At 45.8% G+C, this 27,510-nt stretch overlaps 1 protein-coding gene and 1 non-coding gene across 2 annotated transcripts in view; one reads left to right on the forward strand and one right to left on the reverse strand.

Moving 5' to 3' along the window:
- Positions 1–458: 458 nt before the first annotated feature.
- The window catches only part of Gm1604b (predicted gene 1604b), a 62,055-nt gene continuing 35,003 nt past the window's right edge, over positions 459–27,510 (forward strand). Inside the window, exons 1-2 of the mRNA NM_001033442.3 lie at positions 459–815; positions 4,496–4,555. Coding sequence (NP_001028614.1) covers positions 753–815; positions 4,496–4,555 — 123 coding nt within the window. The 5' untranslated portion in view covers positions 459–752. The remainder of the gene's footprint in view (positions 816–4,495; positions 4,556–27,510) is intronic.
- Gm25119 lies at positions 17,394–17,481 on the reverse strand. Its single transcript, XR_003952451.1, has one exon.

Genomic DNA, 27,510 nt, shown 5'->3' on the forward strand with positions numbered 1-27,510 from the left:
ATCAAAGATTGGATTCTGAGGTACCATCTCACCAGGTCATTTCAGCCTGTGTGGGTACTTCCTTCTCCTGGCTGTCATCGGCCCAATGCCTGAACACCAAGCTACCTCAGGCATCAGTGCAACCCCCAACGCGGGTATCTGAAACCCTGATGTTGAGGGGTGTCTCTGCAGCATCTGGCCTCCGGCCTCAGCAGAACTCCTGGCAGAGGTGGTGGTATAGCGTCCCAGGCAGTGTCGCAGAGCTGGGGAGGGGAAGGGCAGAGCCTGAGCTGCAGTCCTCCTTCTCCCTCCCTGGCCCTCGGTGGTTGCTAAGCAGTTTCTATGGCAGCAGCATCCTCAGACTCAACTTTCACCCTCATTTAGAGCCAATTAAGGTAAAATAGTGAGGGGCGGGAGCGGAGTGGCAACGTAACGGGAGGCAGGGAAGCACTTGGAGGCTGTGAGCAAAGCTTTACTCTGTCAGACGCAAAGGCACAGACATCCAGACGCAGCTGCAGTCGTCTTGCCTCGCTGCAGCCTGCTGAGCTTGCTGAGCCTGCCGAGCAGCCGCACTGAAGACCTCAGGACCCTTGCCAGCACTGGAGATCTGAGATCGTCAGGTGTGCCTTTCCCACTCTCTGCTCCAGCCTGGCCTGCTGCCCCAGCCCCTGACATCCCATCACGCCGATTCTCTGGCTGCTTGGCACCTGTGTTTATTTACTTTCTTACTATCCACACTTGATTGGAAGGAAGAAAGGGAAAGTTTTTAAAAAATGCCCATCGCACAGTTGCTGGAACTATGGAAGAAGATCGAGGTGGAACCCATGGAGACAGAGGTGAGCACGGAGGAGGGGTTGCTTGCACTTTCTCACGGTGCCCGCTGGACTGTAGCAAATGGACTCTGCTCGATGGGGGCAGGGGGATGCAATTATTAAGGGGTGGTTGGCATGGCAGAGATGTGGATGTCTGCATACGTGTTTCACATACGTGGCCACATAAATCTTTCCGTTTGTGTGCCTGTGGCAGCGTGTGGTATGCATGTGTAGTGCATGCATGAAAGGAACAGAAGGCAAGCACTGTTGCCTGCTGCCACCTTTCAGCACGCTTCATGCAGTGTGTCTTGTGCCCTGAAGTACTCCTTTTGTCAACTAGTTGGCACCAATTTGCTTTGCTTTCAACAAGTGGCTCATGGTCTAGATCCCCGTTTGCCGCAGAGACCAACGAGCTGTGCTGAAGGAGCAGGAGGCAGAGAGAGAGAGAGAGAGAGAGAGAGAGAGAGCACTGTCCTAATGGTCATGTATTTAAGGAGAGGGACCCGCTAGAAAGGAAGGGTGAGGAAACCCAGTGTCTCCGTGCAGGGGCCACGGTGGGGAGGATGTCCTCCGGAGGTAGACGCCTCTGTGCCAGGAATCCCATTTGCTCTGTTTGGGCTCTACATGAGCACCAGATACATTTCTGGGAGGAAAGTTTTCCAAAGTTGTTAAGACCGATGGCCTATTTAGCTATACCTGTACTGTGTCAAGAGCAACTGAAATGGAAATTTTAAATGGCTAATTTTTATAGCTTCCTCAGTATCACAGTCCAAGGTCCAGCATTGCACTTATGAATTCCGTGCTGACTGCTTTGCATTTCATGACATGAAGACATTCACATAAATACATCTTTAAACTGAATGAAAGATTCTGTCTTAGAAGACAGATTATTTGGTATTTTACACTGAAGACTTTCTAAGCAGGCAAACTCCCATAAACAAACAAACAAACAAAAAATACTCAAAATAGGGCTTGCAAGTTGGTAAAGGTGCTTGCCGTCACGCCTGATGACGTGAGTCCCCAAACTCACATGGTTATGAGCAAGAACTGACCCCTGAAAGTTGCCCTCTGTCCCTCCCCCCACACACAGAGACAGACAGACAGACACACACAGACACATGGAGACAGAAAGAAACCGACAGACAGAAAGACAGAGACTAAGTAAATAGTGTAAATTGTTTTAAGTGCCTGGAAAGGTGTTGGCAGTACATGGGAGAAGAGCCTTCACAGAACGGTGCGATTCATCTTGTAGCTAGAGCAATCTGGGTGTTGGTGCAAGGCTGTTGCCGTGGTGAGCGAGGGTGACACTTGGCACACGGCCACTGCTGTTTACTCCTCTGGTGCTAGAGTCTAAGTACCAGCTTTGGAGTCAAAGGCAAAGCCACTCACTCCGCAGCCAACAACTCTTCTCTTGAGAGATATTTGATTCTCCTAAAAATCCATCTATAGAGGAGCCAATGATGAGGGCAGACATCTTTATGTCCTGTAGCCGACCCTACTGTTTCTGTCTAACGCCCAGATGCTTGGCTTCTTGAACACAGAGCTTTCTTTCGGGAGGACTGGATGATGGGGAGAGGCAGGCATGCTGGAAACGTTGGATGCTGCTGGAATTCTGGGTCTGGCACTATCACCAGGACAGAGACTCCCGAGAGCAGCTTGTGTTTGAAATATTTCTGAAGTTGATTAGAAAAAGACTAGCCTCAGGCAGATGAATTTTACTATAAAAATAGGTCATGACCCAAGAAAACGTGCAGAGTCTTGAAGCAGAGCTGATGACCCCCACACTGTCCTGCTGCTCAGCAGGAGAGATTGTGGTTTCTGTGATGAATCTGTCTGATACCACGAAGAGATCCAGATGCACTCAGTAGTCTTGGAAGAAGATCTTTCCTCAGGATTTCTGGGTTAGTTTTTCAGAATAGCAAACTTGCAGCATGCATAGTTAGGATGGGCATTAAATTGTCAGTGATCCGGAACCAAGAAAAGCCAGAGTCCTTTCCACAGAAGGATCACAAAGGACATACTGGATTATAATGTTTCCCGCCCTCGAGTAACCTTCATGTCAATATGAAGCTCCTTGGGTCTCAGTAGTTGGAAGCTGACTTCATTGTCTTACTTTGCCCGTGTTTTATGACCTATGCTACTAAAATAACTCATAGATGAAGAAGGTGGGCAGAGGTGGGTAGAACACACATAGTGTCTGACTTCCTTGCATGGGAGCATCTGCGGAACACATTCAACATCACTGGCTAGAAACCAGTGTTCCCAGACTCTTCTTTTAGGCCAATGACTACACTCTGCTCTTCTCTTCCCTCAATGGTTCCATGTCCACAGTCCTATGAAGCCCAGGGTCTGAAGCCCACTGAAGTAGAACATGGTACATTCTTTATAAAACCCATCATTGCTCCAGCATATAAAACAGGAAACCCATTGACTATCTAAGGGGACTAATTGTGGTACTGGGAATGGGTTTGGGATATTTTGGATAGTATTTTATCCATGAATAGGGTAAGAAGAAAATGCGAATCAAAAACTGGAGATTCCAGAGAAACCCTGAAGAATTTAGTATGAAGGGGAGGCCATGGTGTTCTGTGAAGTATACTCACAGGCCAGAAGCAGGACTCGAGGGTAACTGTTTTTGGCAGGGATTCACTGGCCACAGCCGTGCTCTGGAGACAAGGGGTGACAAGAGAGCCAGTGTGTGAAGTCACCTGTGAGGCTTAGCTGACTCATTTTAATCTTATTTTTGTAGGAGCCAGTACTAGTTTTCTGGGATGTCACACTATGTTGGAAAAAGCAAAGTCCTGGTTTTCAAACACTATACATCCGCCACGATCCCCTGGTGACTCAGAGTCAAGCTAGTGTGATTTCTAACCCAGCATGGCTGCCAGCAGCTAACAGAGCATCAGAGCCCTCTAGACCTGGTGACAGGTGGGAAAGTGTCACTGAGTTCTCCCTGAATTTCAAGGTGGTAGGGGTTGTCACCTTTCTGATGTTACATGTGAGGGGACCGAGGCCACCTGAGCAGTTCTCCACACTATGGCATAGCAAGCGGAGATGAATCTGTGGCACTCTTGCTTAAGCCCTGGGCTACACAGAAGCCGTTCGACGCTTTTGTGAGACCAGAGCTTTACGATCTGTGACTTAATCAGTTCTTCTGAGCATACACCTGTCATCCGGAAACCTAGGAGACAAAGGTGGGAAGACATCCTGCCACGAGACCAGCCATGTTTATATATCAAGTTACAGGCTGCCAGGGTTGATACAAGATAATCTTTAAAAAAAAAAACAAAACCACAAATATCCAATTCCTATTCTAGAGGAATTAACCAGAGATTTGTTCCATTCAAATAGGAATGATTACAGATGCCCCCACTGCCTGCCTCTGGGCATCCTCACCATACTAATGTTTGACCATCGTGTAAGTTTATGTCTCCTGCTTCTTGCTGGCTGAAGGCTGTGTAATGCCTTCTTTGGATTGTTCTGGGAGTTAGACACTCTTCATTGATTCAGTAGTTGGTGATTTTAGACACGCATACCCACTGTCTGCGTGTATAACACTGGTCTCCAGGACAAAACATTCCACAGGCAGAGGTACAGAAGCGAGGGGACCATGGTACAGACCACCACCTACCAAGCTAGTAATATTGGGGCTGTTTACACACATAACAGATGCTAACCGTATTATCCTGTGTCTCTGTTATCAGACCGCCGAAGAGGAACTCGCCTTGGATGTTGAGCCCACCCCAGAAGATACCACAGAAGAAGTAACTATAGCTCTTTTTCTTTTTTAAATAATCTGGTTGTTTGTGGGAGATTTGAACCTGGAAGGTAGACTCGAGAGAGACCTGTATGTTTAAACATACATAACCCATGAGATATGTGTCTATCTGCAAATATAAGTATACATGTGCACATGCATGAATTGTATGAGTAGTATGTCAGTATGTCCCTCAAAAGAAACAGCTTAACCCAGGAAGGATAAACATGAGCCAAGGGGTGCCTCGGCTTTGGAAGAGCAGTGGCTTGCTATTGACAGTTAAGAAAGATGTGAAAATACTGGCAGAGGTATACGAGGGTAGGGAATGAGCCTGCCTGCTGGGAATTATGTAACATAGCTCTTAGAAGGCTTTGTGAGTGTGCAAGCAAGCCCCAGGATCCCGGCAGGTTGGTTCTTCTGTGGGAATTTCCTCTCCAGAGATGCGGGAGAAGATGAAGGTCAAGATGAGGAGAGTTGAGGGGGCAGTGCTGAGGTCAGTGAAGAGTGGGGCAGGGAATGAGGCTGGTAGCAAATAAGAGGTGTGGGGAACCTCTGGATGCTGAGGTGACATGAAACTCTGAAAGCAAGCAGACCACAGACTGTTCCATATGTGCATCATCCGGCTTCTGGGCTTCCGAGGAGCCTCTTATCCAGCCAGACAGATGGGCCCTGGCTTAGACACAGTGACAGTGCCCCAGCAATCACTGGTGACATAGAGGGCAAGTATGTACAAGAGTGTATCTGCCAGAAAGACATTGGACAGTAGGGGCTCAGTTCCAAAGCTGAGCCGAAGTTGAAAGCAAAAGTATTCTAGATTAGCAACTTGACACCCAACGCTTAGAGAAGAAATCCTGTCAACGTTGGGTGGAACTGTGGAAGGATGGCAAACCCGCAGGACTGTTGATGTGCTCAGCCAGGGCCCCTGGGAACCACAGAAGGGGTCGAATCCACAGCTCTGTCCACTGTTGCCACACAGGAGAGCTGCATTGTTGGGCATTGCTAGCCTGCTCACAGGGGAGAATTGCCTTGGCTGCATCGTAAGCTACACACACACTGCAGATGTCTGACTGGTGTCCCCAGGTCTCATGATCACGCGAAGCAGCTTGTTGGTCAGTTAGGAAAAGGTCATTAATTAATCTACTTCACCTCCCTCCCCTCTGTCTCAGTGTTTTGGAGCTCAGCTCTCTCCAGAGCTTTGAAGCAACATGACTGAGTTTGGATTAAACATCAGCTTGGCTGCGAACCTTGGCTTTCTCTGGATAACAGGCCACAAAAGCAGAGGCTAATGAGTCATGAGCTAGGGACTTTCCTGAAGAGATGCTCATTTGACTGGACACTGGCCAAGTTGTACCCCCCCCCCGGACTCATCAGACCTCAGCCATCACTTTAGCACTGCCTGGCATGAGCCATGCTTTCTGGGAACCTTCGGTGTATTCACACAGCACAGAAGCCAAAGGTTAGGTGACCCATTTTGGCCTGCTGCTGGCAGGAGCAAGTGTGAGTTTTCTTTCTGGGCTGTCACAATGCATTAGAGAAAGGAAAGGAGTTGATTCCGGAGACAGATTCTGTGGCACTGTCAGTGTAGGTGTGGCTGACTGCTCATTTTGTAACCGTGTGTGGAGCAGTAAGTTTGGGCATCAGAATGTGTTAGCTCATTTGAGCTGCTATAATGAAGTACAGAAGCTCAGTGGCTCTTAAATGACAGGTCCTGCCCCCCAGTCCTGAGGCCAGTGACCTTCCTGCCTTGGTTTCCTTAGAGCTGGGATTATAGCCATATGCTACACACACTGACCTCCAGTATTTCTTATAGGAACCTAGACATGAATCTGTGAATATCACAATAGGAACACTTCACTTTTGTGCAAGTTGTTTGGGGTAATGGAATACGGGATTGTGGAAATTATTTCTTGACTAGATGATAGGAAATCATAATTTTTAAATCTTTAGTAAATAAAGGAGAGCTCCAAACACAATGTAGAGGTATTTATAGGATCATAATGCTGACACTCAGGTGGGACTGACAGCCACGTTAATCGCCTGTTTGCTTATTGTTTCTGATATAAGACGCTGGGAAGCAGCATACAGTTTTCCATTGTCCATTGTCCCTGCAGAGTTGTTACATCTGGATTTTCCCTATGGTTGGCTTCTGTTTGTTAGAATCAAGTAATTATCTACCCGTCCTTCTTGGCCTTGGCGGGGACAAACTGTAAGGTTTTCTAAAGGGAAGGACTATAGCTCAGATAAAGTAGGGAACTTTTATGGCCACAAGCTAAGTTACAAAAGTTTCACCTTTGCCAGTGAGTATGTGACAATAAAAAGCCATCTTACTTAGGAAAAAATAATCATTCACATCCTAACTATAGGTGAAGCGCCGCCATGCTTGATCTAGAGATTGCTGGAGAGACATTGCGCCCTTCCACCTTGGGATGACCTTAATACAGGTGGCTGCTTCAAAAACAAAATATTTTCTTTTTGAGATGGTGTCTCACTATGTAGCCTTGGAACTCACTGTGTAGGCCAGGCTGGTCTCAGCTTTACAGAGATCTGCCTGCTTCTGTCTCCCAAGTGCTGGGATGAAAGGTGTGTACCACCATACTTGGCCCTCGTTTTATTTTTAATAACGTGTGTGCACGTGTGCCTGTGTGTGTGCGCGGGGAGGGGGCAGGGGTTGTTCATATGAGTGAAGTTTTCTCAGAGGCCAGAAGATTGGGGGGGGGGGCTTCAGATCCTTTGGAGATGGAGTCACAGGCAGTTGTGAGCTACCCAGAGTGCTGGGAACCTAACTCTGGTTCTAAGAGCAGTATGCACCCTTAACTGCCAGGTCAGCTCCCCTGCCCCAGGTGGCTTTTGAAAGTGAAGACTTTTTTTCTTGCCTTTTAAAATATAGAACAGGTTGGATAGTTCCTGTCTAAATATCTCCCTGTATAATCTCTGCCTAGCTGTTCTGGTGCCACCGCTCTGCCCATAGGGAACCCCAGGGAAGTTCCAGCATAAAGAGTGGAAACAGGTCAAGAAGCTTCTGAGTTTGAGAGTTAACACAGCACGGTTTTCCTTCACTGCTGTCCTTTCCAGGGAAAGTGGCTTCCATTCGGGGACTTGGTGTTTTAAATTCCTTAGCCTTACTCTGATTCCATTCGATACACAGAAAGCAGGTATCTATTATATTCTGAACAACAGCAATGAGCCAGCAGGTTCTCTGTGAATGTTTCCCTGAGGGTATATTTCAGGGGCTCAGCACGGGGCAGATTGCAGTCTCAGAAGGAAGCAGCTGCAACAGCTCGTGGACTCGACTCGCTAAGGAGCCTGCAGTGTCACTCGGAGACTCTCTTGTTTGCTTTTGAAGATTGTGTTGTGAGCAAACTGGAAAGTTACTGTGTGCTAGAACATTTAAAGTTTCATGCAACAACAAATGTTTGCTTGCTTGAGAAACTGCTGTGCAGAGTGAGGGGCCTTGAGTTGGTCCCCACTGACTGCATGCCCTTTGCCCTGCAGGGTTAATTGAACACATTTATTTGTTCGTGATCCAGAGGCAACTGTTGCCTCATTGACTGGGAAGCACCTTTCAGACTCCGCCCACCACAATGACATGCATTCAGCGACCATGCCCTTATCCATCCACATGGGAGATGAGATGTCAAAGATGGAGCCATGGATAGCAGTCCCTTTGCCAGTCAGTACTCCCTGGGTCCTAGACCGGGAGGAGGGTCAGGTGGGACAGTGGACTGGGGAGAGCTGGCCTTGGGGGACACTTTCATATAGATGCTTGCTTCCTCTATCTTCTAAGCGCCACACCACACGGGGCTCTAGTGCCGTTCCTCAGCTTTAGGCGCCGGTGTTGCCAGATGCTTAGATTGTTTTTTACCTGGACTTTCAGTTTATGTGAAAATACTAGCACTGTCACAGAGTGTGTTTTAAAAGGGCTTAGGTTCCAGGGCTGTGCTCCTTAATCATCATAGAGAACAGTTTCCCTGCCTTTGACGACTTTAGATCCAAGGAAACCGTGAGAGTGTTCTGAGATTTCACGTTGCTTCTTGTGACTGTGGTGGGGTCTCCCCTCCCCCACCTTTGCTGGCAGCACAGGAAGTGTCGGTAGTGAGTGGGTGGTGAGGATGCCAGCTTCAGTCTGTAGGAGAGAGCTGCAGAAACACTACTCGGGCAGGGCTCTGGCTGTCAGAAGGCAGCTGCCCAGAGACAGCTAGGAAGCTGAGGCAGGCAGCACCAGGTCCAAGGCTGGGGGAGATTCTGGAGCTGGGCACATGGCCCCCTCTCAAGGTGTCACCAGGCTTTGTGGGCAGGTCACTGAAGAGCTCCTGAGCACATGCCTCTCTGCGGTACTGTGACAGGCTCAGGAGGTCACGGGAAGGAGACTGGGGCAGGAGACACCAGGATACCAGAGCGAGAGAGCAAGCCCAAGGGCATCATCAGGGCTCTGGACAGGGTCCTAGCACCAGTGAGAGAGGCTCAAAAAAGACCTGCCCTGTGCAGGCAGCGGGGAGTCAGCACACCACTTCTCCTCTCTTTGGAGTCTATAAACAGCAAGATGTCCTTTCCCCTTAAAGGAAGAGAGAGAGAGAGAGAGAGAGAGAGAGAGAGAGAGAGAGAGAGAGAGAGAGAGAGAGAATATTAAAAAACCGTCGCAACTGTTTGAATAGAAATGAGACAAGATGAATAATGAAGCTTAGGAATGAATAAAGCAATTAAGAGCAATGCAATTACAGCTTAAAGAGATAGTTAATAGGTTTGAGAGATTAATAAGGCACACTTTCAAGTCCTGCTTGCTGTGTAACATAGTCAGTTCCGGCGTCTCCGGGATCAGTCAGTTCCAGTGACTGCCCCAGTCTCTGCTGTGCACGTTTTACAGTTTGATGTTGGTGACCCAGACCTGTGCTTGTGCTTACATAGACCGCAGAAAATGGTAGCACACAGAGCTTCTTGGAAAACAGAGAAACTTGGCCAAGCTACTCAGTCCCCTCAGTTTAAGTTATTGTGGGCACACATATGTAACAATGACTCCTTGGAGCATAAACATTTATTGAGGCAAAATGATGGGCTGTATATGAATTTGCAACAAAAACTGACAGTGTACATAACAGGTGTTTTTTCTTTTTTTTTGCAAGAATTCATAAACACAAAGCCTCTAGTTCTTGCCATTCATGACGTATGTCCCCAGGCATCTGTCCCCTGGGCTACTGTCCCTGGGCTTCTGTCCCCTGGGCTACTGTCCCCAGGCATCTATCCCCTGGGCTACTGTCCCCTGGGCTACTGTCCCCTGGGCTACTGTCCCTGGGCTGTCCTTTCTCACTTGAGCGCTGTTGCCCATCGTAGAGAGAGGAGGCTTGCAACACTGTTCAGCCTGACGTCGTTATCTTTCTGCTTTTATAGCAGGCTAGACGTCGTACGATCCCAGAATGAACATAGAGGGACCGTGCAGCCAGTCAGCAGGGCTCTCAGACTGGGAAGGGGGCACAACAGCCGGAGAGTTTTGTGATCTGGATCTATGAGAGACCCGGATAGGGGTGGTAGCATCCACAAACCGCTGGACAAATCTGGACACTCACCGGCACGAGCTCCAGCACGTTCTATCGCAGCCGCATTGCTCGCTAGGCACTGACTGCAGCCCAGGGGTTTTATAGGTGAAGTGCAGGAGAGCATATTCTCCAGGGTCAGGGTGGAGGAATGGTGTAACGGGACCGCTGTGTGCTCCTGAGCTACATCATCTGGACTCTCCCTAGGCCCTGGGAAATAGGGGAGCTCTTACTGTAACAACCCAGCCAGCAAGGCAAGGTCTATGTATGGCTCTTTTTTTGTTGTTGTTTGTTTTTGTTTTTGTTTTTGTTTTTGTTTTTGGTTTGGTTTGGTTTGGTTTGGTTTTTTGACACAGGGTTTCTCTGTGTAGCCCTGCCTGTCCTGGAACTCACTCTGTAGACCAGGCTGGCCTTGAACTCAAGTGCTGGGATTAAAGGTGTGCACCACCACTGCCTGGCGTATAGCTCTTTCTACCAAGACTGTGCCTGCTGTCTCTGACTTGCTTGCACCTGATATGAGGCACATCAGGTACAACTTCATATTGTTGAGTGGAAAAGGGATACCAGTCGTACAGGGCCTCAGACCTTCCTTCCGCTCAGGCCTTAGCACAGTGCTGCCTGTATCTCTGGTGACACAGAGGTCTACACAAGGGGCCTCTGTCCAGTCCATCATATCTTTCCTGCATTTCACACAGAAGAGATGTCTGCCAGGAGGGGTTCATGTTCCTCTGAGCCCCTGCAGGAGCTCAGTGCCCTGTGAGCCAAGCCTAGCACAGAGCTGGTTCTGGAGAGCCACCCCTCAGCTGAGGCGATGTACAACCCGGACACCGAGTCCTCACACAGGGGTTCTCTCAGTTTTTAACTCTTCTCTTCAAATAATAATGACAGTAAACCCACCTAAATTCTTTTTTTATGTGTATAAAACACTCCAGAAGAGCCTCAGGGAAGAGGCTCTAAAAACTCTGCTTTAAAAACTTAAATTCTCCCCAGGTTTTGGAATATATCTATTTCTCTCTGTGTCATAAGCAAGATACTGGATTACAAGAATATTTATTCATTCCAAATGGACAATTTGAAAAATGATGACCAGGGAAGTCATATGTGTGTGTGTGTGTGTGTGTGTGTGTGTGTATTTTCATGTATATGTATTTTCAGTGATAATGTTGAGCTTTAGTGAGATGCAAAAAAAGCCATTAGAAAATTCAAAGCCTTTTGGTGCACACCTGCAGCTGGGTGTTGGCACTTGTGTACACCTGCAGCCGGATGTAGAGATGAAGTCTTTACAATTGGCGTGAGTCATAAAAATCTCTAAGAAATCAGCAAAGCATATTTTTTTCCCAGAATGCAAGATCAAAACACCCAAAGTGCCAAGCCCGCACAGAAGAGCCAACCATTGCCAAGGAGGGGTTTGTGGCCCAGTGTTCTCTCAGAGGGAGCCGTGGGTGAGCATCAGCTCCCTTGGTTCCCTCTGCCTCTTATAGATGAGTGGTCCATCGGAGCATGACTCATGGGTCCAGAGAACAACAAATGAATGAGTTCCAGGCCACTTGACAAGCAACTCTGCAAATATTCCCTGACTATGTGAGACAGAGTCTGTGTTAGCACATGGGACAGAATCACCAACAGTATGTGCTGTGGCTCCCTTCAGTATCACAATCTGTTTGGGAACTCACACATAAGTGCATGGTTCAAATCTACAGGCATGTACAGGAGAGAGTGTTTCCCAACCGCCGTGGACCAGTGAAAAGTCTCCTGTATCCATAGGCGCGAGGCCTAGATGCCCCTGTGCCTCTCAACTTACCAGCCCTGAGTCTGTTCCTTTCCTCTTTCCGTCCCTGCCTTCCGTCTTATTCACTTGTGCATACTTGTGAGGGTGCTTGTACACACACATACACAGAAAAACAGACACAGAGACACACACAGACACACAGATACACAGCAGCATTGTGGTATCATGTTTTATGCTAATGTGAAATGCATTAGTATTTTATTTTATTTGTGTATAAGTGCCTGTGTGTGCATGTGTGCATGTGTGTGTAGAGACCAGAGACTGTCTTCTTTTATTGCTTTTCCCATTATTAGAACTCCCTGATTCAGCTAGACTGCTTGGCCAATAAACTCTGGGAATCTTCCTGTCTCCACCTCTGCCGTGGTGGCGTTATGGGCACATGCCGCTGTACCCAGCTTCTTACATGGACGCTGGAAATCTGAGCTTAGGTCCTTGTATTTGCGTCAGGAAGGTCAAAGCACTTCGCTGCAGAAGTTAAAATCCATTTGTCGTTCTCAATACTTTACCGTGCTTCCTTAAGGAAGTCAATCACACACATACTTAGCCCTGTTGGACAGACATTGATTTCCTACTGGTAATTTTAGCAGACAGCATCAGCTGCTGACTACCTCCTAAAGTCTCCTAGAGAATGAGATTCTCAGCTGTGACTCAGGCATTGCCATGGAGGGTTGCTAAATTTGCCAAGGAGACTGAATAACTCGGAGTTATTAATTAGAAGATCCTCTGTTTATTAGTCTGTGGGAACTTTATTTTCACTTTGTAAGGAAAGATATTTTGGATAGGTTATTTGTAAAAGGAAAACGGCAATCTACGATAACAACAACAAAGGGTATTCTGGTGTAGCTTAGGGTGTTGAAAGCCATAAGTGAACATGGCTAACAACAAAAATAAATGCAGGTAGTCTAAAAGGGGAATGGTGATTTTTGAACCTTAAAATGGAACGAGAAAGGCAGGTAAGCTTCCTCCTGCAGGATGCTGTCTAATGTGAGGGTTACATGGCATGGGGAGTTCAGCTGTGGCCATGACAGAGGCAGACGGAGCATTTCATGATGGATAAAAAGATCGCCGCTGAGCGTGGGCTATGCACCAGCTTAGATCCTCAGAGTCCTTAATTTAGGGAGCCTCCATTTGTCTCCAGATCTTGTGTATAGCTGTTCTCCATTGGCCTTGACTACACGGGCAAAGGAGGTGAAAGCAGGGCCTGAGGGGGCGGCCCTCTGTGGAACAGAGGAGGAAATTCAGCTTCCAAATGTTCTCTTATGGTGCAGAACCAGAGTCTCTTGGGTGAGGGGCGGGGAGGGACCTTACTTGGGGGCTGTAGAAATTAAAGATGGCCACTCAGAGTGAGATCATGGAGGTGCCCCTGCTGCACCTGTGGAGCCTGCAGTGAGGAAGTGGAAACAGCCATTGCTCTCCTGCTAGGTATGAGGAAGGCACATAGACCAAAGGAAAGACAGAAGCCAAGCTCCACCCACTGCTGGGAGAGTCAGGAAGCTGGCATGTATATCCTGAGCTGAGGAAGAGATGACAGCTGCCCCTAGAGAAAACTGGGAGTCATTCTTTCCCGAACTTCCCCCAGTAAGGCTGACAGTAGCCCCTTGGTGAGCCATTATGAGAGATGGACAAGAGGACCAGAGAACATCACCATCTTGTTCCTTAGCAGGTAGCAGGGTATGCAGCAACTTGCTGACCATGGGGGTAAAGACACTGAAAGTCCCATAACAAGAACAGGAGATCTGAAGTGTCCCCTGGGAGGCTGTGATACTGTGTCCAAGGAAGGAACCTGGAACAATTTAGTGAAACTAAGAAGTTTAGCAAGGTTGCTGGATGTAAGACAAATATAGGAAAGTCGGTTGTATTTACATAGGTAACAAAAAACTTGAATTTAAAATAATGCAAAATAGCATCCAGTGATGCTAAACAATAGATATTATGTAATGTGTACAAGCTTTGCATACTGAAAACTACAAAAGGCTGCTGAAGGGAAGGAAATAATTCTACAAGCAGAATGCTCATGGACTGGCAAATGGCTCAGTGGGGAACGCCACTTACTTACTCAGCCAGAGTGGCTGAGGCTGAGGCTGAGGCTGATCCTTGCATCCAGTGGTAGGAAGAAAACGGATTCCTGTAAGTGCTTCTCTGATTTCCACATGCAGACCATGTTTCTCACACACACCACCACCACCACCACCACCACCACCACCATCACCACCACCACAACAACAACAACAACTACAACAAGGTAACGCTTGAAACCTGAAACACCAAGACTGTCAGAGCAAACATAGGCAGTGCCCTACAAGATATGCGTGAAGGAAAGGATGTTCTGAATTGGACTCCATCCATGCAGGGATTAAGGCTAGTAGTTGACAAATGGGACCTCAAATACTAAAAAGCGTTTGTGCAGCCAAGAAAACAATCAACTGAGTGAAAACCTAGAGAGGGGCGAGAGCCTTTCCAGCTATATGCCTGACAGATGGTTACTGTCCAGAATATCCTTATAGGAACTAAATAATAATAATAATAATAATAATAATAATAAGTAGTTTATTATTATAATATAATATATAAAATAAATATTATAAATATTGTTATAGGTATAAATAACATAATAAATATTATTACAAATAAATATTAAAAATAAAAATAATAAATGACCCAATTAGAAAATAAAGCTATGGATCTGAACAAAAAATTAACCACAAAAGAAAGAAAAATGGGTGAGAAATCTCAGAAAGTTTTAACATCTTGGGCAATCAGGAAGATGCATTGAGAGGATTTCATCTCACAGCAGCCAGAGTGGATAACTCATCCACTGCTGGTGGAACTGTAATGGGATAGCCTCATCTACTGCTGGTAGGACCACAATAGGGTAGCCTCATCCACTGCTGGTAGGACCACAATAGGGTAGCTGCTTTAATTCTCAAGTCAGAGTTGAGGAATCTCACATGTCAAGGCACTGCCTTTGTAAGAGATGGAGACCCAGTGTACCACAAGTAAAAACTGTAGCATTTCTTCTCAGAGGATGTGTCAAGGTGCCTCTTCACTTATACAGAAGTGCAAAGGACTTAGATAGTCACAACTTCGAAAAGCAAGAATAAATCAGGCAACCCCATACCGAGCACGTGAAGCCCTCTAAGCTGTGCATAGAGACTGAGTAATCGAGACGGTTTGCTGTTGGTATGAAAATGAACACATGAGCGAATGCAACACACAGAAAGAGAGCCCTGACATTGTGTGAATGCAACACACAGAAAGAGAGCCCTGGCATTGAGTGAATGCAACACACAGAAAGAGACCCCTAACATTGTAGCCAACTGATTTTTACACAGATGCTGGGAGGGATATTTCACTGGGAAAAGAATAATCTTTCCAACAAATGATGTTTGAGCAACTGGATGTTTGTTTAAGAAAACTGATAATATGAATATGAAAGGAAGGATTCAAAGTATCCCTGTTTTCAGATGTTAGGATTCCGTACACAAGAGACCCCCAAAGGCTGCACCAGGAAACCCCTGGAGCGAACAAACACTGCTGTAAAGTGGTAGGTTACGGAATTAAGATAACCTGTAGCCTTCTTAGATACCAATGGCAAATAGTCTGAGAAAGGAGTCAGGGAAACAGCCCCATGCAGACTACAAAACAGACAAACAAAACAAGAAAAACCCAACCAACCTCCTCAAACCCACAGCATGTGTGTACTGACTGGTTTAGTGTGTCAACTTGACACAGGCTGGAGTTATCACACAGAAAGGAGCCTCCATGAGATCCAGCTGTAAGGCATTTTCTCAATTAGCGATCAAAAAGGGAAGGCCCATTGTGAGTTGTGCCATCCCTGGGCTGGTAGTCTTGGATTCTGTAAGAAGCAAACTGAGCAAGACAGGGGAAGCAAGCCATCCGTCCACGACCTCTGCATCAGCTCCTGCTCCCTGACCTGCTTGAGTTCCAGTCCTGACTTCATTTGGTGATGAACAGCAGCGTGGAAATGTAAGCTGAATAAACCCTTTCCTCCCCAACTTGCTTCTTGGTCATGATGTTTGTGCAGGAATAGAAACCCCAACTAAGACAACGTGCAAACCCACCCAAGAAAGCGAAAGACCTATAGAATGACAGCTATGAAACACTGAGGATATGGAATAAAACACTAGAAGATGGAGAGACCTCCCCTGCACGTGGATTGGCGGGGTTAATATTGTGAACATGGCTGTCTACCAAAATCAATCTACAGATCCAATTTGGTCTCATAAAAATTCCAATGCAATTCTTCACAGAAATTGAAAAAAAAACAGTCTTAAAATTCATATGGAAGCATAACAAACATGCAGTCAAAACAATCCTGGAGAATAAAAATTACATTTGAGGCATCACCATAATTAATCTCAAGTTATACTGTAAAGTCATAGTAGTAAAAACAGTATGGCACTGGGACAAAACCAGACACACTTATCAGTGGAGTCAAGGACCTGGGTATAAGTACTATACTCACCTACAGCTGCCTGATTTTTTTTTTCAGAGATGCCAAAGAATACACATTAGAGATAAGACACCCTAATAAATGGTATTGGGAAACTAAATGTCTCCATGTAGAAACATGAAACTTGATCCTTCTCTTTCATCCGGCACACAAATGGCCCAAGGATCTTGGTGTTGTATCTGAAACTTCTGGGAGAAAGAGTAGGGAGTATATTTAAGGTTATTCACTCATACAAGGACTTCCTGAGTAGAATTCTGATCACCCAGGAAATGGGGCCAACCGGCAGACACCAAGTGGAACTTCCTGGAATTAATAAGCTCCTACACTGCAAAGGAAACTGTTAATCAATGGAAGAGGCAGCCTACAGAGGGAGTAAGGTTTTCCAGCCATGCATCTGTTGAAGGATTGATATCTAGAATATTCAGAGGACTTTAAAAAAAAAAATCCCTAAAGAGCAACAAAGCAAGCAAGTAAATTAAAAACTGGGCTATTGAATTGAACAGAGTTCTCGCAAGAAGAGCTGCAAATTTGTGTACAGCACTTTTAAAGGGATCTTTAGCCACCAACAAAGCACAAAACTACTTTGAGGTTTCATCGTATTCCAGGCAGGAGGGCTTAGAGTAAGAAACACAGACAAGCAATGCTGGTGTGGCTCTGGGGAGTGGAGAACACCCATGCCCCATTGGGAGCACGAACTGGTGCAGCTGCCGAGGCAGTCCATATGGTAGTTTCTCGGAAAGCTAGAAATGGATCTACTGCCTGACCCAGTATCTACTCAAAGGACTCTATTCTTGCTATAGAGATGCAAGCTCATCCATAGTAATTAATTATTAATCAAATAATTAATATTATTCACAGTAGCTAGGACATGGGAACTGATGTCCATCAACTAATAAAGTATCAATACACAGTGGAATTTGGGGGGTTGGAGAAGTACTTGATTTTCTTTTTCGTTTGCTTTTAAAATCTGTACACCCAGTCAGCAGAGATGTCAAGCTAAATCATAGGAAAACCGTATTTAGAGTGGCAGTCTACAGAGAGGAGTGGTCAGACATCTCATGTTTATTATTATGTAGGACCATTGCCTTCCGCAGACCCAAGATATTTTCTCATTTGTCTGCACGGTTGGCTCTGCAGCTTCCATCACAGTGGAATTTTACTCAGCTGAGCAGAAAGATAGAATTTGTAGGTGAGCTAGTGGCTAGAACCAGAAAAAAAAATGCCGAGTGAAGTAACCCAGACCTAGAAAGACGACTTATGTTCTTACTCTAGGTGGGCCTTTAATATCAAACCTTTAGATCTGTAGGTTTGACTGTGAATACGTGTAGAACCCATGAGCCTATACAGGGACCAGTGATGTGGAGGGGAAGGAAGATCTCAAGGGAGGAAGACAGGAGACCGCAGATGATGCTTAACGTAGTTAATAATTTAGAAAGTGCAAATTAAAAACATGATGAGGTTGTACTGTCTGGCTACTGCAGTGCCTAGAACGTAAATGCTGACAAAGGCAAGATGTGCGAGCTGTTCTTCAAGGGTGGTGAGAACACAAAACAGCACAGCTACTCTGAGAAACAATTGGAATGTACCTTATAAAGATGAATATCCACTTACCTTGAACTTAGTCCTGCTCTTGGATATTGACCTAAAAATGTCTACCGGATACCTCCATGTGGACATTTATAGTACTTTTACTCAACACACACACACACACACACACACACACACACACACACTCACTCCAGAGTCAGGTCAAATGGCCATCAGCTTGTGCAAAGATAAACATTGTATTCCACTTGTAGAAATGAAGGACCAAGCCAAAGATCCATGCAAGGTCAGGGCATCTCAATAGTACCAGGTGTAGTGAAAAAGGCCAGTCCCAATGCTACACTGGTCACAGAGACACAGAAAGGACATTTCACTGTGGTCAGATGACTGCATGAATTTTTCTAAGTTCATTGATGTGGGGAATGCAGCTCAGTTGGTGACATGCTTGCCTGGAATGTACAAGGCCTTGGTGGCTCACACCTGTACTCTCATCACTCAAGAGGTAGAGATGGGGAATAGAAGCTCTGAGTCCTCCATAGCATAGCTATACAGCAAGTTGATGCTAGCCTGGGATATAGAAGACTGCTGAAAGCACTTATTGATGTGAACTGTCTTGTATGTATAAATAAAAGGGATCTCTAAGATATAAAGCCTTAGGAAGTTACAGTCCCAAAGACTCTATAATAAACGCTTCTGTTTAGTCACGAGCTCTGTCAATTTGGGCCCCATTCACAGAGACTGCTGATGCCTCATCTCTGCCTTGCTGCATAGAATGGATTCTGATCAGAGCCTGAGCTGTGAATCTGTTCCTTTCATCGCTTCTAAGCTTCCTTTTCATCCTTCATGGAGATATTTGTGACTCTGTGAACCCGGGGGCTCTACACCATGGATTCAACCAAATGGACTGAAAACACCTGAGAAACCACATCTGTTACCAAATGTGTACTGAATATTTCGATATAATTTTCCTGAAAATATGCAGCCTAACAACTGCTTACCTAGTGTGCTCACTGTGTATGGTATTCTAGGTGATATAGAGATGATCTCAAGGACGGGAGATTTCATGTGCAAATTGCTACCCATGGGGAGCCCAGCATCTGCTCCCCACAAACAACCTGCCTTGTGGTTGTGAGGATAAAATGGTGTGAAGCCATGCTGGTGGTCGGCTAAATTCCTTCCCGTAGTGAACACCCACTCTCTGTTCGCGTTACTGTGCTCATTTGGATTCTCATGGGAGAAAAAGTTTACTGAGCATCCTAATTAGGCAAATGGATAAGACAGCAAGATGTTTTCAAATACATTGGCAAGATCGATTTGTAATACGACATTTCAATATGAGAATTGCAAGTAAAATCTCGTCCTTAAGGTATTGTGGATAAGGACTTGACTCGACAATTTGTGAGTGTTTAGTCGTCCCATTGGGTGGGCTTAAAAACCATAAACCACACTTACAAAATATCTCAGCGATTCACAGTTGTCATAAATTCAGGCCAATTCCCTTCATAGCTCATGAAAGTGACATTGAACATTAAAACTAAACAGTTATAAAAAAAAAAGTCGCTAGCTTTCTGGCACTCAACGTGTGATTCTCACGTTGTGAACAGCTCTCCTCTCAAGAGATGGATGTAGGAAACATCTCAAGGAGAGCTTGGTTTCTTGGTTTCAGTCTGTGGTACACTAGACCATCATGGATCTGACACAGAACATCAATAGTGTTTGGGTTCTAAGCTAGTAGACCTTAGACATGCCATGTGGGTATGTTTAAGGCAGCAGGCAATGTAGCAGAGAGTGGTGTGGCCTGGGGTTCTCCATAATTTGTTCATACTGGAGAAGAACGCAGGGCCAGTCTCTGGCATCTGTTGCTGTAGGTAAATCCAACAATATAACTCGGATCCCTACCTGGTTCCTACCCAAAGCTCTTAGATCCAGCCCAGCATCCCATCCAGCATATGCAAATAGGTCTCATCCTTGCTGGACCAGTGTTCTTCCTCCTGGGCTGTGCTCACGAATCCTATCCTCAGCCAGGAACCCTGTTACTCTTCTTATGAGCACTCAAACCATTCCCAAGTGTCCCCAAAGGCCAAGTCAGAAACGTGGGCATTTCACGTTCTTCCCGAATTCTATACACCCAAGGGAGCCCCCACCCGAAGAAGCTTCTTTGAGGAGAAGAAAGACAGAAGGGCACTGGCTCCAGCTTCTCTGTTGTCATTGTCCTCACAGCCAAATCCTTTTGTCTGACTTGGGTGTGGTGCCAGAACCTGCGTACACAGCCAGGTGCCCAGCAGTGTGTTCTTGCTGTGGTAAGAATATACAAGATCACTCAACACACTTCTCTACACTCATGGAGTGATGTTACCAAGGACAGTCTGTTGCCAGGTATCAGATCTTTAGAATGTGCTCATCTTGTCTGGGAAACCTGTGTCTTGGCCAAAGCCCTCCACTCCCCTACCCCTTGTGGTCCTGGTCACCATTGTTCCATCCTGTTTCTGTATTGAAGATGAGGTTAAGGCTCCTCAAAACCAAGGGATAAAGAGAAGGACTATTAGTCATATGACTCTTAACATCTATGTGTATGCCAATCCACGAATAGTCAGAAATACAGCCTTCTCACAGTGCTGTGTGTATCGGTTAACATTCCCTATATGGATTCCTTGAGGACCAGCAATGAGTTAGTCTCTTCTGCATCTCTCTTACAATATCTTTATTAAAACCTGAGACAACATCAGAGCAGAGCTGGAGACTCAGCTTGGTAGTAAAATGCTTGCCTTAAAAGGTCCTGATTCCACAACCAACATTGACAACAACAACCCCACACATACACTCAGTAAAGTTCAGTGTAGAGTTCTACAGCTCTAACCCAGGGCTCAGCTTCATAAGTTGCAGAAAAGTGCAACAGTAGGAGGGTGGTTTTTTGCTTGTGTTTGTTGTTGCTGCTGTTGTTGTTGTTGTTTTTAATTCTGTGAACAGGAGGGTAGGTGATGGACCCTTAAGTCCTCTGCCCTGCAGGTCAGCTAAAGGCAAGGCTAGAACTTCCGCAGGCCCATGCACAGCGCTCTATGCCTGAACATAGGACTGCCACATACACTTTCCTGGCGGGTTAGTGCAGTGACATGGACATCTATTGCCACAAAACAATGAGAAAACTACATTGAGTTTTTGTTTTTGTTTTTTTTAAATCCACTAACCTGGAGTTTATTTGGACGCTGAAGACTAAAATATGGAAAATTTATATTCTATGCTCCTTTTATCCCAGACACTTAATAAAAGTCACACGCTTCCCTCAGTAGCTTAAAATACCCAGTGACCTAGAAAAGTTGCCAAAGGAGAACATCTATTTATGCCCAGTGTTTTTAACAACTACTTAGTGAGTGTGGCTCAGTTCAGTCTTTCAGACTGGCTTATTCCAGTTCTCTTTATTTTCTTGTTGGTGTGAAAGGCAAGACCACAGGGTGACAGCCAGGCTCAGGGACCTGTTCTTTCTTGCTAGGGCACTTCATTTGTACTGTGCTCTAAATTTGAGTTACCCCTACACCCTGGATATGAAATCCTCACTCTCAAGGAGATGGGTAGTGTTGTGAGGCTAGTTTTAAGGCAGGATTTAGCCAGAGGGTGGGGCCTCATGGATAGGATTAGTGACCCTACAGAAGAGACCCAATGAAATGTCTCACTCCTCAACCATGTGAGGACACATTCAAGGTCCCACAGAGTTGTCCAGTCTGTGGTACACCAGACCAAACCCAAGTCTTCAAGGACCAAGGGCAAGCCATAGCAGATGAGGCTGACCTGGCTAGAAAGCTCTTCATACATGGTGTTATATGGAAGTGAGGGCTTACATCTCTTTATTTCTGGAGTAGACATTAGGCCTTGGATGCAGAGAGATCAAGGGCACACTCCTGTTTGCTGGCCTCATCTCCTTGTCTCCCCATCTTGTAGAAGTCCCAGGAAGAACTGGCTTCTCCATGCACAAGATACTTCATCTCTCCCACTTTGAGAAGAGGTATTCTAGCAGCTGGTTTTAAAGGGGCTTTGGGCATCTTTGACCAGGGAGAAAGCACCCTGGGAGACTGCTTCAGGTGTAGAAGCTGAGCCATGTCCCCTGTCCCCTTAAAGGCCTTATACGAGTTGAGGGGATGGGGGGTGGTGGAGGGAAGTGCCTTGGAGTGGGCACTATTCCTGTGTGGGAAAGCAGGTCTGCCTGTTTGAGGTGCCACACTGTGTACCCCACTGTTTAGATCGGTGCCCTTGAAGTGTGAGGGCTGAGATCACCATGGCAGCAGAGGAGGCCAGAGCACAGCACATTTTGGCTATTAGCTGTTTTGATATGATTTTTTTTCATATTTTAAAATGCATGAGTGTGTGCATGCACGCGCACACACACACAAACACATGCATGCACATACATAATGTTTATATACAAGTAAAAAAGATTGAACTTAAGACAAGGTTAAATGTTCAAGTTTTATTTTCAGTGAAAATAGCCACAGAGAAGTTCTATACTAACATAGCCTGGGTTTCCCAGACTGGATGACCCACACAGCCAGGAGAGTCACCACCGATGGAGTGGGCTGTTCTAGGCTTCAGTGGTCCCAACCCCGGTGGAGAACTGCAGCAGGTCAAATACTAGCTTGGCTCATACCACAATGCTGTCACTGTCCAAGCTCAGACCCACTTACAAACTTAGCTTAGCCCATCTATCGTGAAGCACCTGTGTAACCCTGTCTCCTGGATGTGGAGGTATGTGTGCAAAAATCTATACATGGACAAGGACGTAAACACATGCACAAGCTTGTCAAATAGCTGCATCACACAAAAGTGACAATTCAAAATATATTGCCAAGTATTAAATCACGAGATTTCTCATCGTCTGGGTTTTAAGTTTACTTTGAATAAAGATCTAAATGTGATTCCTATATAGTCATGGACTAATGTACAACCATGGTCTCATAGACTACACTGGAGCTGGGAACACCCCAGCCTGTGTTTTAAGCTAGGTGTAAAAGCACCAATACTTCTGTGGGGTTGCAATTGCAACAGTGATGTGCTGTATGGCCACGGGTCTTCCATTTCCCTGTCTGTTCGTTAACTAAAGAATTTTCTTTAGAGAAGTTTGTAACTCACATAAAAAAATTCAGAGGGGCTGGTGAGATGGCTCAGTGGTTAAGAGTGCCGACTGCTCTTCTAAAGGTCCTGAGTTCAAATCCCAGCAACCACATGGTGGCTCACAACCATCTGTAACGAAATCTGATGCTGTCTTCTGGAGTGTCTGAAGACAGCTACAGTGTACTTACATACATACATACATACATACATACATACATACATACATAAATATTTAAAAAGAAAAAAGAAAAATTCAGAACCAAGAACTCTATAAATTGGGGTTAATCCATTTTCATGGTCCCTTCTGGGAAAATTATAATTTCTGGGAATGGGTGATCTACATTCATTCATTCATTCATTCATTCATCTATCTGGAAGTCTGTGTCTAGTTTCTATGTGCCAAACATAGCTTCGGGGTGGGCAAATGTATGTTCTCGTGCTGATTTCTCAGTGAGCTGAAGCAGGTGCAGGAGCACACACAGGATGGGAACGCTGAGAGGAGTGTTACTACGACTTTTCTGCATCTGTCTCATAAAGCAGAAAGCCCTTGCAACACGTGATCATCACGTTTCCGGGGGGCCAGAAGTACAAGGCCAAGGTGCCAGTGGGGTTGGTTTTTTGAGGCCTTGCTCCTTGACTTGTGTGTGACCACCATCTTTGCATCTAGGTTTCCTAATCCTGAGGCAGAGCAGACCAGGGAGCCCTTCCAGCCTCCTTTCCATTTGTTCATTCCTCAGAGGCCCTGGGTCAAATGTAGCCATCCTGAGTTGAGATAGTGGGCCTTAGGATTTCAACATGGGACATATTTTTTTTTTTTTTTGGATGGCGGTTAGGGAGATAGACAGTCCTGATACTGAGGAAAATGCTAAGCGGACTCACTTAAAGTTTTCAGGCTTCTGTGTGAGGCAGGTGAGCAGGAGACGACTAGGAAAGGCTGGGAGTGGGCATGGCCCATCAGGAGAACTCCCTGCTTCCAGGAACGATGGTGGTTCTCTTGGAGGGTGAGGATATCAGGGGGGTGACTTGGTTCTGTGCCACAGCCAGCACGGCCATGGGCAGTGCCAGGACTTGGGAGAGAGGGTAATGGTAGGTAAAGACATAGGACTCTGGGTTCACTTCAGATTGGACAATTTTTATTTTTCTCATTGCTTTATTACTCTCTATTAGCTACTAAAGGTGGCATTGCAAGTAAAGCTTGAGCAAACCATCTCTTTGACCCCTTCCCCTGCATCCTTTCCTCCATTCTCTCATGTCTCTGTGGCCTTGTTTCCTCCGAGAACATTCCTCCTAGGCCTTATCTCATGTCTACAGTTCTCTGCAATCCACATCTGGGCCAGGTTTTGCACCTGAGAGAGGAACTACAGAGCGTCTGGACCCCAACAGATCACGACAGATTTGGAACTTAGCCACCTTTGGGCGCAGAGGGCAAGGCAAGAGAGGCCAGCATGCTAGTGCTCAGCAGCTTAGCCACTGTGAAAGGGAAGTCATAGCTAACTTTGACCTCCATGACCAGAGGGGTGTGCTAGTGTCCAGGCATCTTCTCTTACTACCTTACATAAGGGGGTAGAGTGTTCGATATGTCCTGGGCTTCTTCAGTGACTCACAGAACTGAAGAACCATTAAGGAGACAGTAGTTCTTAGCCTTTGTGCAGCTAACGTTTTGGGCTGGATGACTCTGCCATTGACTGTGTTGTGCACCGGCAGATGTTACTATCACAAGTCCAGCAGTGTCCCTGCTCTCCCCTAGTGTCTTAGTCAGGGTTTCTATTCCTGCACAAACATCATGACCAAGAAGCAAGTTGGGGAGGAAAGGGTTTGTTCACCTTACACTTTCCACATTGCTGTTGATCACCAAAGGATGTCAGGACTGGAACTCAAGCAGGTCAGGAAGCAGGAGCTGATGCAGAGGCTATGGAGGGATGTTCTTTACTGGCTTGCTTCCCCTGGCTTGCTCAGTCTGCTCTCTTATAGAACCAAGACTACCAGCCCAGGGATAGCACCACCCACAAGGGGCCCTTCTCCCTTGATCACTAATTGAAAAAATGCCTTACAGTTGTATCTCATGGAGGCATTTCCCCAACTGAAGCTCCTTTCTCTGTGATAACTCCAGCTTAGGTCAAATTGACACAAAATCAGCCAGTACACCTAGCTATGGCGGCCAGGACTGTCTGTGCCCTCAAGAGATGATATTGAAGCAAAGAGATGTGTGCTCTGTGTGCCATGGTTTGTGTCGAGTCTATCCAATAATTTTATTGTTTGGTTTTGTTTATGATAGCATTGGTGATTGAACCCAGACCTCATGTCTGTAGGCAAGTGCTTTACCAGTAATCTATATCCCCAGCACTGTGTTTTATTTCAAAAGAGGATTATGCTATTTAGCTCATAGTGTATCTGTCTTAGTTAGGGGTTTTTTTGTTTGTTTGTTTTGTTTTGCTGTAAGGAAGCAGCATGACAAAGGAGCAAATTAGGCAGAAAGGCTTATATGGTTTACACATCCAAAATGGTGCTCATTACTGAAGGAAGTCCAGGACAGGAACTCAAACAGGACAGGAACCTGGAGGCAGGAGCTGATGCAGAAGCCAATAAAGGATGCTTCTTACTGGCTTGCTTCCCATGACTTGCTCAGCCTGCTTTCTTATAGAACCCAGGACCACCAGCCCAAAGATGGCTCCACCCACAATGGGCTGGGCCCTCCCCCATTGATCACTGTGTTTTATAGCTAGATCCAATGGAGGCATTTCCTCAAAAGAGGCTCCTACCTCTCTGATGACTCTAGCCTGTATCAAGTCGACACAAAAGCAGCCAGTGGTGGCGCACGCCTTTAATCCCAGCACTTGGGAGGCAGAGGCAGGCAAATTTCTGAGTTCGAGGCCAGCCTGGTCTACAGAGTGAGTTCTAGGACAGCCAGGGCTACAACAGAGAAACCCTGTCTTGAAAAGAAAAAATACTTGCGTATGTCTTTTGAGTAGATGGGCTTCCATGTGCATAGCTCAACATCTCTGGACTCATGACAACCCTATACCCTGGCTCCATCCTCTAGTAACTATTGCTTAGATCCTGGAGATAAACTCCTGATTTATATTGTGTTTAAAAACTTATCTGTGAGTGATTCTTATTGATTTTTACTTGTGTCAAACTTAGGTAACGGGTGATTACAGATTTTGTTCTCAAACTAGTAACCATCCATCCTCAGTGTAGTTAATTAGTTCATAATAATTAAGAAACATAATTGAGGGCCTAAGTGGGTTAATTACTTTTTGGTAAGGAGGTGATATGTTCTCTCATGACAAATGTAGTTAAAAATTGAATGAGCACAGTGCAAATGTTCAGGAAACTGTGCTTTTCCATGCATATATGTATAATGTATAATGTGACCATGTATATATGTATAATGTGACCATGCATATATGTGTAATGTGACCATGCATATATGTGTAATGTGACCATGCATATATGTATAATGTAACCATGCATATATGTATAATGTGAGGACAAACCAGTGCTTCTGGAGATGCCGGAAGCACACCTTCCTCATCACAGGGGAGGGTTGTCTTCTACAGAGTCAAGAGGCGTACACCATAACTTAGACTTGCAACAGTACAGAACACTTGCTAAAGCCTGTGTGTAGCAGGCACATGAGTATCTTCTCACTGTGTCTTTTCCCCTAGTCTTCAAAGCAGACTGCTCATCAACCACGATGATGTATCCTACAGAACATCTTTCTCATCTGGAAGCAAAACACTAACACCCCCTGAGCCTGAGGGGGAAGGTAGGGAGACCATCCAGGAGGAGGGACATCTAAATAATAGGAGTGACGTGGGTACACAGGGACGGGGCCCCCAGAGGAGCAGTGATCTTCTAGAGAGATCTACAAAAAGGAGGATCAGAATACAGGGGCAAATAGAAGAGGGGGAGGGTCTTGATAATTATATAGCTAAGCTCTGCAGAAGGAAAGATGGTGTGTACAGAACGATCATAGATAATACCCTTAGGCCTGGACATAGAAGGGAGATTCCTCAGGGAAGACTCCACTCAAGATTCCCAAAGCTTCAAACCTGGAGAGACTGGTGTGCTGCTGACCATGCCAGCAGGATGTCAGCTCAGTGAGAATATCTGGCATCCTTTATCACACCATGCCTGCCCCCACCCCACCCCGCTCTTCATTAATAACACCTGAAGAGCTCTCCTTCCACACGGTGTGTGCAGATGGCCCCTGTAGAAATGTTTGCACGACAGTTCTTAGAAGGAAACTAATGCCACCTAGAGAACCCCAATCCTTGCTTGGAATTTGGTCTGTTCTCTTACTGGGGGAGGGTCCACAGCCCTGAGACATGAGGCGGTGCCTGCAAGAGCTCACTGACACCTTCCTGGATTTGTCTGGAAGCTTTTCACTAAACTACATGCAGCAGAGAATGTTTGCAGTATGCCATAGTTCATATATGTTTACCTGTAATGCAGCTTTTGTGTAAAAAAAAAAACCTGAGAAATAAGGATATATTTACATATAGTTTTTGGAAACAAACCCAAAA

The sequence above is a fragment of the Mus musculus genome, chromosome 17 (genome assembly GCF_000001635.26).
Source record: "Mus musculus strain C57BL/6J chromosome 17, GRCm38.p6 C57BL/6J".
Lineage (NCBI taxonomy): Eukaryota > Metazoa > Chordata > Mammalia > Rodentia > Muridae > Mus > Mus musculus.